The 14769-nt window shown below is 37.9% G+C and overlaps 1 protein-coding gene across 3 annotated transcripts in view; it reads right to left on the reverse strand.

The window, feature by feature from the left end:
* Positions 1–14769, reverse strand: part of SPIRE1 (spire type actin nucleation factor 1) — a 220844-nt gene that overhangs the window by 35853 nt on the left and 170222 nt on the right. For all 3 annotated transcript variants that reach the window (XM_039217237.1, XM_039217238.1, XM_039217239.1), the window contains exons 7-8: positions 10198–10284; positions 9175–9304 (exon numbers count right to left, since the gene is read on the reverse strand). In XM_039217237.1, the coding sequence (XP_039073168.1) occupies positions 9175–9304; positions 10198–10284 (217 nt within the window). The remainder of the gene's footprint in view (positions 1–9174; positions 9305–10197; positions 10285–14769) is intronic.

Raw genomic sequence — 14769 nt, forward strand, 5'->3', positions numbered from 1 at the left:
TTCCAACTTAGAGAAGAATTGTAGTCCAGTCTTTGCATTTAGGTTAAAAGAATGGATCGATCTTTTTCCATTTATGACTTGGGACATTTTAATTGATTAGTCAAAATGCAACAGTGCAAACATAAAAGTAGCTAGCACAGGAAATTGAGAATGAAGCATGTGGAAATTATGAAGCGCACTAAAGTAGCAAAATGATAAGCAGTTGAAAGCAAATACATTTTTTTGCTACTCTTTTATATCAGGGAGGTTAAGAACCTTCTTCCCATATCGGAAGCCACCATATAACCTGTAAGAACGTATATGGTGTGTGTGGGCATGCATACCATCCAGATCAGCCTGATTTATGTCAGCTACTAGTCAACATGTTTGGGTAGCCAGCTGCTCCCTTAGAGTCCCGCTGGTAGAAACATCACCAGAAAAAGAGACACAGTCTCTGTGATATATACTGCCAACTTTGGGAGATTATCAATAACAAATATGTACCAAAACATTTCTGAGTTTATTTTCCAGATCAAAATTTTTACAAGGTTTTTCTTTCTTTCTTTCTACAACATTTATTCTGCACTCTGCAAATGGTTGATAAAATAAAAATTTTCAAATGAATAAAGAAAATAGAAAAAGCTCTTCAGTGGTCAGTCAAAAGTAGTAAATGAAGATTGTAAAATATTTATCTGAGTTTTTAAAAGCACAAATAAGTGACACCTGAGACCAACAAATATAAGAAATTTAAAAAACAGCCGGGAACTAGTTTAGCAGTTGGAAGATACTCAGTAAACAGTCATAAACAGAATAAGATACTAGAACTCTCTGGCTCTTTAAGTATGAATTTGTATATATGGTATGCCAACGATGCTACAGCAAATCAAAGAAAACCCCGGAAGAAACTATTAGTGCCAACAACTCATCTCATCTTAAAATAGCAGCTTCCAAAATGAAAAATTCTAACTTGCAAAATATTTTTGGGGGTTAAGTTGGCTTTGAAAATTCACTCATACATATTTTAAAAACCCAATTTAAAAAGGGGCTTGATTTTAGGCATCGAATCTAGTCATTAATGGTTACCTGTTTCACTATTAATCCCTGTCTATTTAACAGCAGGAATCTAAACTTGTACTACAAACCCAGGATACATTAATTATACAGTTGACTCTTGAACAAGGCAGGAATTAGGGGTGCAGATCTTCACCCCAGCTGAGAATCTGCAAATAACTTTTGAGCCCCCTGCACCAAAACTTAACTGCTAATTAAGTGGACTGTGGAGTGAAGACCTTACTGATAATATAAACCATCAATTAACGTATGTTATATGTAACCCCCCCACACACACAGAGTATTCTTAAAATAAAGCTAGAGAAAGGAAACAAAGTTTTCAGAGAAAAGAAAACATTAAGAAATCATAAGGATATGATTTGCCTGGGTGGCTCAGTCAGTTAAGAGTCCAACTTTGGCTCAGGTCATGATCTCGGTTCATGGGTTTGAGCCCCACGCCAGTCTCTGTGCTGACAGCCAGCTCAGAGCCTGAAGCCTGCTTCAGATTCTGTATCTCCCTCTCTCTCTGACCCTTCCCTGCTCACGCCCTCTCTGTCTCAGAAATAAAAAATTAAAAAAAAAAAGAAATCATAAGGACCATAAAATGGCATTTATAATACTATATGCATATTTGCTGAAAAAACAAACCAACCAACCTGTGTATAGACAGGTGAGGCCAGGCTGGAGGCAGCAGTGAGCCTGGTCCCATGAAGACAGATTTTGCAGCCTGGAGGCCTTAGCAGAGGCAGCTGTCTGGTGGGTGGGCAGCCACAGTGGCCTGGGGGTACAGTGGAGCTGCCCCATCTGCCTATAAGTGCCCCACCAACCGGTGGCCATTGGCAGCTAGGGCCACTTGGCCACTCATAAGTGGGAAGGGAGGGGATGGCCCCAGGCTTGAGCCCCAGGGGGCAGGGGTGATGGGTAGGTGGAGCAGCACCATCTCACCCTCTGGGTACATTCCTTGCTTCAGCTTGGCATCCTGACCGCCAGCTCTGGGTGCAGACCCTGACCACCTTGCAGCTCTGCTCATCGCCTCAGTCCATTGGGTCCTATAAAGCCAGGGTGGGCAGCCGTAAATAAATCCCTGTAGCTTCTGCTGTCAACTCTAATGTAAAAAAATCCTCCCACAAGTGGACCTGAGCATTTCAAACTCCTGTTGTTCAGGGTCAACTGTATTTTACAATCAAAGCCATTACAACACATCTGCATTTTTATGCTCCCAATCAGCACTCAGAATCATTTATCATCAGGTTCTATCCACAGGGAGCACGGGGACACAAAAGACAGCTCTTGCTTATCAGTGGTCCTCTGAAGTAGCGGACAGCTTGGAGTCTAATTACTTAAATAACAGAAGGTGCTTTAGAGAGTAATTAGTGTCAAAACTTTGTTTCTTGAAAGTCTTTTCTATTCTCTTAAGGCAAAGTTGTTTTAGATTTTGACATCATTGCTTCAGAAGAGAGTGAGCGAGACAGAGTGACCCTAAGGATGGTCAGCCAGATTCTACAACCACAGGGATGGCGTAATGGCTCGTCTACAATTCCTTGGTAGGCAACAGATTTATTATCGTGGTTTTAATTTTTTTTAAGGGTATCGTTTTCAAATAAGCAGAATGCTTTATCTTACTGACCACAGCTTAGAAGAAGCCTTTCGATTTTCTTCTTAGACATGTTTGGACAAGCAGATGAATGAAATGTATTTCACAGAAACCACAAAACCCACGTCAGGTGTGAAAGTGTTTTGTTTTGTTTTGTTTTGTTTTTTACCTGACAAGTCAAAACTGTAAGACATGCTAAGTGGCCGCATTGCTGAAAAAAGAAAACAAACAATAAAAAGAAAATAATTCAGCTGTTAGGAATATACAGGGAAGACAAAAAAGGGGGCAGGATTCAAGAGGACCTGTAATGGCATATTTCAGACTTGAAGGCAGCGAATAAAAATCTGAAATACAATTAAACCATGAGTCTTAGTTTCAATTATATCACTAAGACTTGAAATGGAGTAACAATAAAAGAAAAAAATAACCCTTTAAAGAACATGTTAAAAATGAAAGCATGATAAAGATATAAACATTTTAAAGAAACACAGTATAGGATTTTGGCTTAAATGTGATTTTAGGGTACAAAACTTAAGAATAAATGCATTCTTAAGTAATTTATTTCAGGACGAAAATCTGGCCAAAATCTCTGCGAAAGGTGAAACATTTTATGAAAAATCTCTGCTAGGAACTAGCATCACACTGTATTACTATATTGCCCATTGCAGGCAGTGTAACATAGTAAAGAGAGGCCTCAGGAGCCAGAATGTCGGAGCTTGAATCTCAGCTCTGCCAGTTACTAGCACTGTGATTCTGGGAAAGTTACTTAACCTCTCTGTGCCTCAGTTATTTAATCTGTAAAATGGGAAGAATGGTTATCTCATGACATTGCTAGGAAGATTAAATGACCCTACCAAAAAGAGGTGCTCGCACATAGTAAACAGTACTTTGCATGCAGTAAAGGCTCAATAATTATGACTTCATTTTTTAAAAAGGTTTTTATTTTTTAAGTAAACTCTAACCCAAGGTGGAGCTCGAACTCATGACTCTGAGATCAAGAGTCACTGCTCCACCCACCAAGCCAGCCAGGTGCTCCAATTTCTTAAGGATAAACTTATTTATTTCCTGTTGAAATAATTTGTCTTAAAATTGTTATTACTACATGCTAAAACCCACTGAATTGTATACTTTATATGGGTGAACTTTATGTTAGATAAATTATGCCTCAGTCAAGTTTTTTTAAAAGCTTACTACAAAGATCTGATTAATTTAGGTATTCATGACAGTGAGAATTAACTATTTTCATTGCAGCTCCAAATTCTTTCCAGTACCATCTATTCTATAACCTAGGCTCAGGGAGGACAGCAGCTCAGAGCTATAGTGGGGACAGATCTACAGGCATAATGGACAGAATGTCTCCCTGTTTGCGTTTTCCAAAGTGGACTGCCTGTAGAGTTCCAACACCTAAATTTAAAAGAAAGTATCTCTCAATTTTTTTGGGTAGATGTTTTTAAAGGAATAATTTATATTTACAATCTAAAATCTCAATACACTATTTTTAAAAGATGATGTGAAGGTAAAGCATTGAGTGACATCCCAAATATATAACTAGGCAAGATGTCAGAATCATATGTAGATGGTTTTAAAAAGGACTTATATCAACATTGAAGATGTGTATCTTCAATGGGGCAAATAAAGCAACTATTTGTTGACAATCATACTTACTGTTTGATGATGAGGAAATACTTTAAGTATTTCATTCTAATATACAAATTAGGATGTAACTTTTAAATAAGCATTTTACTGTATTTTAGTTATCTCACAGAAAAGTAGTTAGGAATTTTATGTTGAGGAAAACAATCTTCCACTCAACATTCAAAAAATCCTATATTTCTTGTAGAAATACTTTTCTTGGGGCGCCTGGGGGGCTCAGTCGGTTAAGCGTCTGATTTCGGCTCAGGTTATGAACTCATGGTTCATGGGTTTGAGCCCGGCATCGGGCTCTGTGGTGACAGCCATCTCAGAGCCTGGAGTCTGCTTCAGATTCTGTATCTCCCTCTCTCTCTGACCCTCCTCTGCTCATGCTCTCTCTCTCTCAGAAATAAATAAAAAACATTAAAAAAATTAAAAAAAAAATAAATACTTTTCTAGATAGGTCTCTTCGGGCAAGGGAAATAAGCAAAATTAAACTCTTGAGACTACATCAAAATATAAAGCTTTTGGACAGCGAAGGAAACCATCAACAAAACTAAAAGGCAGCCTACTGAATGGGAGAAGACATTTGCAAATGATATGACCGATAAGGGTTAATATCCAAAACATATAAAGAACTTCTGTAATTCAACACCAAAAAAACCCCAAGTAATGCAATTAAAAATGGGCAGAGGACATGAATAGAAATTTTTCCAAAGAAGACATCCAGATGGCCAACAAATACATGAAAAGAAGTTGAACATCACTTATCATCAGGGAAATGCACATCAAAACCACAATGAGATATCGTCTCACACCTATCAGAATGTCTAAAAACATAAGAAACAGCAAGTGTTGGTGAGGATATGGAAAGGAACCCTTGTGCAGTGTTGGTGGAAATGTCAACTGATGAAGTTACTGTTTCCCAAAAAATTAGAAATAGAATTACCATCTGATCCAGGAATTCCACCACTGGGTATCTATCCAAAGAAAAGGAAAACACCAATTTGAAAAGATACAGGCACCTCTATATTTATTAGAGCATTATTTATAATAGCGAAGATATGGAAGCAGCCCAAGTGCCTATCAACTGATGAATGAATAAAGAAGATCGGGTATACACAATGGAATATTGTTCAGCCATAAAAAGAATGAAATCTTGCCATTTGCAACAGCATGCATGGATCTAAAGAATATGATTCTGAGTGAAAGAAGTCAATTAGAGAAAGACAAACACCCTATGATTTCACTCATACTCTGAATTTAAGAAACAAAACAAAGGAACAAAGGAAAAAGAAACAAGCAAACAAAAGATGCTGGTGGTTACCAGGAGGCAGGTGGTTGGGGCGACGGGTAAAATAGGTGAAGGGGACCATGGGTACATTTATCCTGAAGAGCACTGAGAAATGTATAGAATTGTTGAATCATTACACTATTCACTTGAAATTAATATAACACTGTATGTTAACTATACTTGAACCAAAAAAAGCCCACCTATCTAAAAAAGCCTGCATTTCTGAATTCAAATCCTATTGACTCTACATTTCTCTAATTATGCATAGCAAATAAAATACAACAGAGTCTCAGAGCACTTGTCAGCCTTCTCTAATATCTTCTCATTCTGTACTTCTCTGGTACGCGAACCTTTCTTTTAAAATAAGACTGACTATTGAATAAGAAAGGAATGCTATTATTTCTTAGAAGATGAGGTTTGGATCTTTTCCAAGCTCTATGTATTGCAAACAGGAGAGAAATCAAGCATAACAGCAATTAAGAAGTTTAGGGAAAAGATGTTTTAAATTTTTAAAAATGTTTATTTATTTTTGAGAGAGAGAGAGAATGTGCACAAGTAGGGGAGGTGTAGAGAGACGGATACAGAGGACCTGAAGCAGGATCTGTGCTGACAGCAGAGAGGCCGATGTGGGGCTCAAACCCACAAACCGTGATATCACGACCTAAGCTGAAGTTGGATGCTCAACTGACTGAGCCACCCAGGTGCCCCAGGGAAATAGGTAAATAAAACACAATATAGCCATATATCAGGATATAACGTCCTTAGGAGTCATACTAAATGACATGGGAAGATGTTCATGTCACATACAACATTAAATGAAGAGAGCAGAATGCTTTCTTGTCTCCATTTAATAATGCACAAGTAGATTCACAGTGGATACCTCTAGCTGTTGAAATTACGGGTAACATTTATTCTTTAAACATTTATACATTTCCCCAATTTTTATAGTAGGATTCTGCTTGCAATTATGAGGAGGGGAAAGGTTTGTAAAAATATTTAGGGAAACTTCTCTTCAAGTTCATTCTGCCAATCTTATCAAACCAAACTCCCCAAAGCAAAATTATATAGTAAGAACCAATGTAGATCTGCAGAAATGAGCCCAAATTCCTTACTTTCAAATAAAATTCAAGATCAGTTTGAATGCAGAATTGTAGAAGGGAGACTCTCACAAAATGAACAATCACTTTCTATAACAGCTCAATTCTGGTTGTTGTGAAACACCAATGCATAAGATTAAAATAAAAAATAAAATAATAAGATATTCTCACAACACAAAATTGATATTTATTCTAAAGTAGGTTTCCTGTTATTGAGCATCTAATTTGTTTAAAATGAAAGACAAGAATATATATGTAGACAAAGACTTATGATGTCCCTTCCAGGCAATGAGAGTGTCCCCGTGACACTGACAAGGACTGCTTAGTCTCTCCCTAGTCTCCCTGGCCTCACTAATGCCTTGTGACTGGGTGCGATTAATGGTCCTGTAACATGAACATGCACAACACTCCAGTCATTGTTCCGTAAGCATTTGTGGGCAGGCACTATGCCTTGTTCACCTCTGTACCCCAGGAGATGACATGGTTGTTTACTAGAAAATAAAGGTTCAAATAAGTATTAGAAAAGCGAAGAAACTATATGTCAAATATCATATGCATTGTTGATGCACATTATGCCTATCTTGCTCCTCTCTTTTTTACTGCATTTCCACTAAAGTTTACAACCCCTCAGCCTAATTAATAACTCTGTATTCCTATAAATCATAAAGCTTACTTTTATCCTGGTAATATATTTGTTCTGCCTCATACTTTTGTTGAAATCTATTACCCCAGTATTCCTTTCCTAGGTATAGTGATTTTTTAAAAGTCCAATCTTAAGCTAGCATTATGTAACACCACTTCCTTATTCTTCCACAGTGGTTCTTACTCTTTTGAAGCTGTGGACTCTTTAGGAATTTTAGAAAAGCTATGGACCCTCTGTCCAGAAAAATGGACATACTTATACTTTGTGAAATAAGCACACATTTTTTTTAGTGCAGGGGTCATAGACTCTCCTCAGGCCCATTCAAAGACTCTCAGGATAAGAACTCTTGGTATACATGGCTTATATGCTTTAGTTTGTTATTATACAAATGCTCATATGGATTTGTCACTTAGCATGCTTTCAACATTATTTTTAAGAGATAATACTTGCCGTCATAAAAATTAGACAGCAATAAACTCATACAACCCATATTCTCTGTAGCTTTGTAACTGGAAGGTACATTCAATTATTTCAGCACCTATGGGAGCCCTTCTCCAACCATGAACAAGAAAGAAATGGGCCCTGCTGGCATGGAGGTCATAAGGTAACAGAAGAGCCAAGAGTTTAATGAAGGAGATCAACATGGAGTGACTGAAGAGTTCAGGGTTGGAAGCAGAGAGGGTAGCCAAAGCTGATGTGATAAACTAGAAAAGAATCTTCGAAGATGACAGGCTAAGTTAGGATAGTATTAGGCTAAAAAAGGGGGAGGCTAGAAAGATCCAGAATAAGAAACATCAACAGGAGTCAGCTGCTAAGCAGGAGTCAGAGATGATGCTGAGGTTCTGCCTTGGGCACACTGCGATGGAGGAAGTTTGAGGAGAAAACAGATGATTTCACTCACCCTGCTGCAGGCCCTAGCTAGCAGATAGCTGGATGAATGGGTGTGAACTCAGAGGGATCAGTTGGTAGATGGGAGCGGAAATAGCTTGAGCAAAAACCATGGAAAAAAGGGTGTGGTAGCTCAGGGAGAAGTGTGCCCAGAACAGAATCTGAAGGACCAAGTAGAGTCTGAAAGAGGCAGGAAAAAGAGATGAGAAGAGAAAACTAGGGAGTGTGTCGTTCCTTTTCTGTTCAGATGCCATTATAATCTATTTTCCTAAAGGAAGTTCTCTGAATTCTTTGGGCATCTTTAATCTTACGAATAGAAGGAGAGTTGTATGAACAATATATTTACAAACATTTTATAATATGGTCTTGCTATAAGTCAAAATTAATGTGTGTTTATAGGATACGTTTAACAATATTAAATATAACAAATATAAAAGAAGTTCGAGAATAAGTGATGTAAGATAATAATTAATGCTTTCATTACATAATACTCTATCTTTAAATCCATAATTAAGATAACAGTAATGTACAGTAAAACTATGTGTCATTCATATTTCTAAAACATAATAACTTTGTATGTGTATTACAATTTGTGAAGTATTCTGACAAGAACCCTATTTAATTCTTACATAAAAGCCATAATGAAAGTGTAGAGGATTTCTAACCCCTTCTGCCAACGAAGAAATCAACACTCAGAGAGGTATAGGGACACTCCTAAAACCACAGTCTAGAGAATGGCAGAGCAACTCCTACTGAGCTGTGATGCTCTCATGTAGTTCAGTATCACATGGGGAGAGAATCTCTTCTTCCGTGAAATTTCAAGTACAAATTTAAATAAGTGTGAAGGGGTGTGAGTGTGTGTTTGAAAGACAGAGAGAGACAAAGGGAGAGAGGAACAAACACTAGTTTTACTATATCACTATTTTTCACTGGGCTAGTTGTATGAAGACATTGCAAGTGGATGAGGCTGGACCAGTGTAGTAAGCAGCTGACTCACCTAATCTGCCCCGTCTAATTTCCTCTGGTGAGACAGGCCGCAGCTTTCTTTCTGCTTTGATTTCTTCTAATATTCTTTCATGAAGGCTCCGTGGCCGTGGTGGAGTGGGTTTCAGTTTTCTGGCTGAGACCTTGGGGGAAAAAAAAAAGTAATGGCTATAGACTTGAGTAGCTGTCCTTAAACAATTTTTACGGAAGTCCATTCCTCCAGTACAGTATAGTATTATGAAACTGTATTTCATTGACTGCAACACTGCTTGATAAAAGACTATTTTACGCAATAGGGAGATTACTGGATTTCAGAGTAATTAAGTCACATGTACTCGACCAATTTTAAGGAGTCAGTTTTGTTAAAGTCATAATTATGTTCACAATATGCTACCATGATAGGTAATCAATTGAAATGTAACCTATGCTTTACATCTTATTATTGTTTTTAAAAGCAACTTTTTAAAATGTTTATTTATTTATTTTTGAGGTGGGGGCATTCACGAATGCGAGCTGGGGAGGGACAGAGAGAGAGAGGGAGAGAGAGAATCCCAAGCGAGCTCCGTGCTAACAGTGCAGAGCCCAACTTGGGGCTCAATCTCATGAACTATGAGATAATGACCTGAGCCAAAATCAAGAGTTGGATGTTTAATCAACTGAGCCACCCAGGTGCCCCTAAAAGTAACATTTTTGAGCAAGTCATTACAATGTTCTTAGATTATTACTAACTTCTTTCTATAGTTGAGGGATAAGGGCTCACAGAGGCTGATTCATTTGTTCAGGGACATGTGGCTACTAAACTGCACCATGACTTGGGTTGTTTTTGAGTTAAAACATCCTAACACAACCTTGTACTGAGTAACTATCAAGTATTTTTCTCTGACTGAAGAATATAACCTACATTTAGGCTTCACCATTTTGAGAATAAAAGCTCGGTGTAAAAACTACTTTGAGAGTTGAGTTCCAGAGATCACATCCTAAGAAGAGCACGTTGCTACCTGACCTCCAGCCAAAGGGAATGCCTCAGATCACATACCGGATTTAAAGGAGGTCTTGATCTGATGAAGTCCAGGATGATTTCATGAGCACTTTTTTTTAACCGAGGGGGAATATCACCATTCACCTGAAAGGAGACATAAAGTACAAGATTGATGTGACTATAGGATTATCATTATCAATTTCTGGGTATAGCTGTTATCTCAACATATGCCACAATATTACTGAAGTGTACTCTGGCTCTACTGAGGATGCATTTCAAATCAGTACAACGCAGAGTAAATGGCTGAGTGCTCTAGAGCAAAAATAACTATGTAGAAATGACAAAAATAAAAGTTCATAAAATGAATCTATGGTTCTACCATTTTGGGAAAATATATATTAGATTCATCCCTTCCAACAAAAAAGTTTCTAAAATGAATATCGATGGAATAAATGATACTATGGTTATTAATTATTTTATAACCTATAAAGTCTTTTTACCTTTCATTTTTATCCTTGTACAAAACCCAGGTAACAGAAAGGGACGGGTGACCTGAGTCACATTCTGTAGATAAAACTCAGGCTCACATCAAGGAGGGTATCTGCGACATTCACACAATTAGTAAGTATAAGAGTTTTGGTAGAGCCCTCATCTGTCTCAGACTGCTGCTCTAATGTCCTCTCTTTCTTTTTTATAAATGTTTATTTTTGAGAGAGAGAGAGAGAGAGACAGAGCCCAAGCTGAGGTAGGGCAGAGAGAGAGAGAGAGAGGGAAACAGAGGATGTGAAGTGGGCTCTGTGCTGACAGCAGAAAGTCTGATGTGGGGATTGAACTCATGAACTATTAGATATTGACCTGAGCCGAAGCTGGATACTTAGCCAACTGAGTCACCCAGCTACCTCTAATGTACACTCTTTTTTACGGCAATGTGTTACAAAAAAAATTTTTTTTTTATTATTTTCTCCATAGAGACCTTTTATTCTTTTTTTTTTTTTTAATATTTTTATTTATTTCTAGGTGAGAGAGAGAGAGAGACAGCGTGAGCTGGGGAGAGTCAGAGAGAGAGGGAGACACAGACTCTGAAAAAGGCTCCAGGCTCTGAGCTGGCAGTCAGCACAGAGCCCGATGCGGGGCTCGAACCCACGAACCGCGAGATCATGACCTAAGCGAAAGTCGGACGCTTAACCGACTAAGCCACCCAGGCGCCCCACAAAAAGAATTTTTTAAAAGCAATTTAAGAAACCCACAAAATAGGCACATGTACCGCAATGTTCATAGCAGCACTCTCAACAATAGCCAAAACATGGAAAGAGCCTAAGTGTCCATCAACAGATGAATGGATCAAGATGTGGTTTATCTATACAATGGAATACTACATGGCAATGAGAAAGAATGAAATCTGGCCATGTGTAGCAACATGGATGGAACTTGAGGGTCTTATGCTGAACGAAATAAGTCAGACAGAGAAGGACAGATACCATATGTTTGCATGTAGAGATGGATTAGGAGGAACTTAATGGAGGACCATGGGGGAGAAGAAGGAGGGAGGCAAACCATGAGAGACTCTTGAATGCTGAGAACGAACTGAGGGCTGATGGGGGTGGGGGGAGCGAAAGGGGGGTGATGGGCATGGAGGAGGGCACTTGTGGGGATGAGCACTGGGTGGTATAAGGAAACCAACTTGACAATAAACTATTTGTAAAAATAAATAAATAAAACAGCTACTAAAATCTCAAAAAAAAAAACAACCCACAAAATAATCTAATCTCACATTATGACCACCCAGAAGGCACAGGTGTGACCACTTTGTCATATTTATTTACAGTCTTATAAGAAAAAAATAGGACCTGCTAGACATTTTCTGTCATGCTTGTCATGAAAGATGGATAAAAAAAGAAATATTAACAAATATAAATTTAAGAAATGAGAAATATCTTAACCTTAATAACCCAAAAAATTAGCATAATTTTTATTAATGCACTACCTGAAAAATCTCTATAACACTTTTCCTCTCTACTTTGGAGACCTACTCTTTGACTATGCCATCATATTCTAACAACTTTATAATATCAATTTTGTTGGAGAGAAGAAAAAGATAATTTGGTTATTCCTCTTGCATCAATGGTTGATTTCTTCGTTTTGATGCTTTACAACTTGTTATTAGAAATGTCACTTAAATTTTAGACTTATTGTAAAATTTGGTCAAACCTTTTTCAAGTATTTTTTTTTGTAAGACTGCAAGATTTCAGGCATAGACATTTTTCTTGTGTACTTACCAACCTTATAAATACTATTTTAATTGCTCACAAGTCATTAATCAGTTGGTTTTTCCTCAGTGCAGCTCTGCATTATGAGCTGTGATTTTTTTGTCAATGTTGCTATTGTGTCCACCGAAACATAATGTTAAATATATTTTATAAAAAAGGACCTGAACTGCCAACTCCCAAGCACAGTTGGACCCCCAAATGCAACCCCTCTACCTGAGCTCCGGGCGTGTGACAAGTCTGTTGTGGTCCCCACAACATCCACTCCCTCCTTCCCTGGGCCACACCTCCCAGCCCAGAATGAGGCCAGGATGGCCCATGGTAATAAGATTTCAGAGTAAAAGCTGCTGGAACCAAGCCAAACTTGAGACTGCTAGTACTTGGTTCAAGGAGGGCATGTCCCCTTAGTGGCAGAGCTAGAGGCCTAGTGTGGCACAAACCTACAGATTTCATGTTACATAAGATATTTTTTTAATCCTTATTGTATAGAACAACCTAATGAGACTTTCTTGTTAACTTTCAACTCCACTCCTAAACAGGGTAATGCATATCTTTCTAGTCATTTTTCATATGCTTTTAATGTTTACTTTCCATCATAACAGCAGGGCTTCAGGAATAGTTTAAATAAGGCCAGGGTTGCAAATTCCATTCCCCAAAAAAGTGCACAGTTCCCTCACTAGTCAGAAACTGTATCTTGGATCCCAAATACAAAGTGTGCGTCAGTGCTCATGAGGTAGACGGCAGAACCTTATGGATGTGAGTCAGTGAAAATCCTTACCAGGAGGAGAAAAAGCAACTCCGTGCTAATACCATTCAGCAGCGGGCTCAGTGAAATTATACTCCTGTATATACAGAACACATACTGAAAGAAGCTCTCTGAGCTGTAATGATAAAGGATTCCTGGGTGAACAGAAATAGTAGAGCCACTAGTAAATAAGACACTTATACAACTTGATCTAATTTTTGAGCCACGATGCCTTAAACAAATAAATTCTAAATAAAAGATGTTGCATCTACATCTTCATTTTAAAAAATGAGTTATTTGAAACTATTTGTTAGAATTAAAGCATTTTACTTAAACATTCTGAAAAAAGCCAACTGAAATGTTTTACACTTTTGTAACTTAATATTCTGGATAATATCCACTATGGCTAAGCCACCAATTCCCAACATCAGCACAAATGTACTGAAAACAGTGGATTACTGCAGTATGGTTATATAGTTTAAATCTGAGGATTAAATATTTTTCAGTTATTTTTATTAAAAATTTTTTAATGTTTATTTTTTGAAAGAGAGACAGAGCACAAGTGGGAGAGGGCAGAGAGAGGGAAACCCAGAATCTGAAGCAGCCTCCAGGCTCTGAGCTGTCAGCACAGAGCCCGATCCAGGGCTCAAACTCATGAACCGTGAGATCATGACCTGACCTGAAATCAAGAGTCGGATGCTTAACTGACTGAGCCACCCAGGTGCCCCTACACTTGAGGATTAAATTAAAAACATCTCAGCACAGTGCCTCATGTACAGACCATGTTTGAAAACTTTGTGTTTACTCTTTACAAAAATATTTCTTAAAGACATTAGAAAGTGGCATTCTAAATAAAAATTTTTTAATACCCAGTTTTTGAAGATTAAATATGAGTAGTTAAATTTCCACTCTCATTTACCAGGTACATTTATTTAAAATAAGAAACTATTCACAATTTAATCTTTTATTTATTTTTAATGGTTATTTTTTATTTTATTTTTGAGAGAGAGACATAGCATGAGCAAGGGAGGGAGAGGGAGATACAGAATCTGAAGCAGGCTCCAGGCTCTGAGCTGTCAGCCCAAAGCCCGATGTGGGACTTGAACTTGCAAACTCCAAGATTCTGACCTGAGCTAAAGTCAGACATTTAACCAACTGAGGCACCCAGGTGCCCCAAATTTTAGTCTTGGACTGAAAACTTGAAAGCTTCCCCACATGAACTTAGTCATGCTGGAACCTCTATCTGCCCAGCTCCTTGCACAGGGACTCAGTATTCACTTAAGAAATTTGCACAGATTTAGCCAGACAGAGCAAAACACGAAAAGGAAAACAACAATGGCTACCGTGAAGTAGAAACATCTATCCATTTCTCTTCACTTCCTACTCACAAGCTCCAAGTTCAAAAAATGTATCATTCATACCCAGATACATTAAATGGCAAAGAGAGGCATCATTGATAATTATCACAAAAGACACAAAACTACCTGTCATTACGAAGCTCACCCAGCCCTCAACAAACAAAAAGCTTAAATAACTTGGTCCTTGAAAGTATGTTTTTTCTATTTTTGTCTTAAGCAAAAGAGAACCACTAACAATGATACAAGACCCCAAGTAAAGATG

Source organism: Hyaena hyaena, unplaced genomic scaffold (genome assembly GCF_003009895.1).
Source record: "Hyaena hyaena isolate Hyena2069 unplaced genomic scaffold, ASM300989v1 scaffold_673, whole genome shotgun sequence".
Classification (NCBI taxonomy): domain Eukaryota; kingdom Metazoa; phylum Chordata; class Mammalia; order Carnivora; family Hyaenidae; genus Hyaena; species Hyaena hyaena.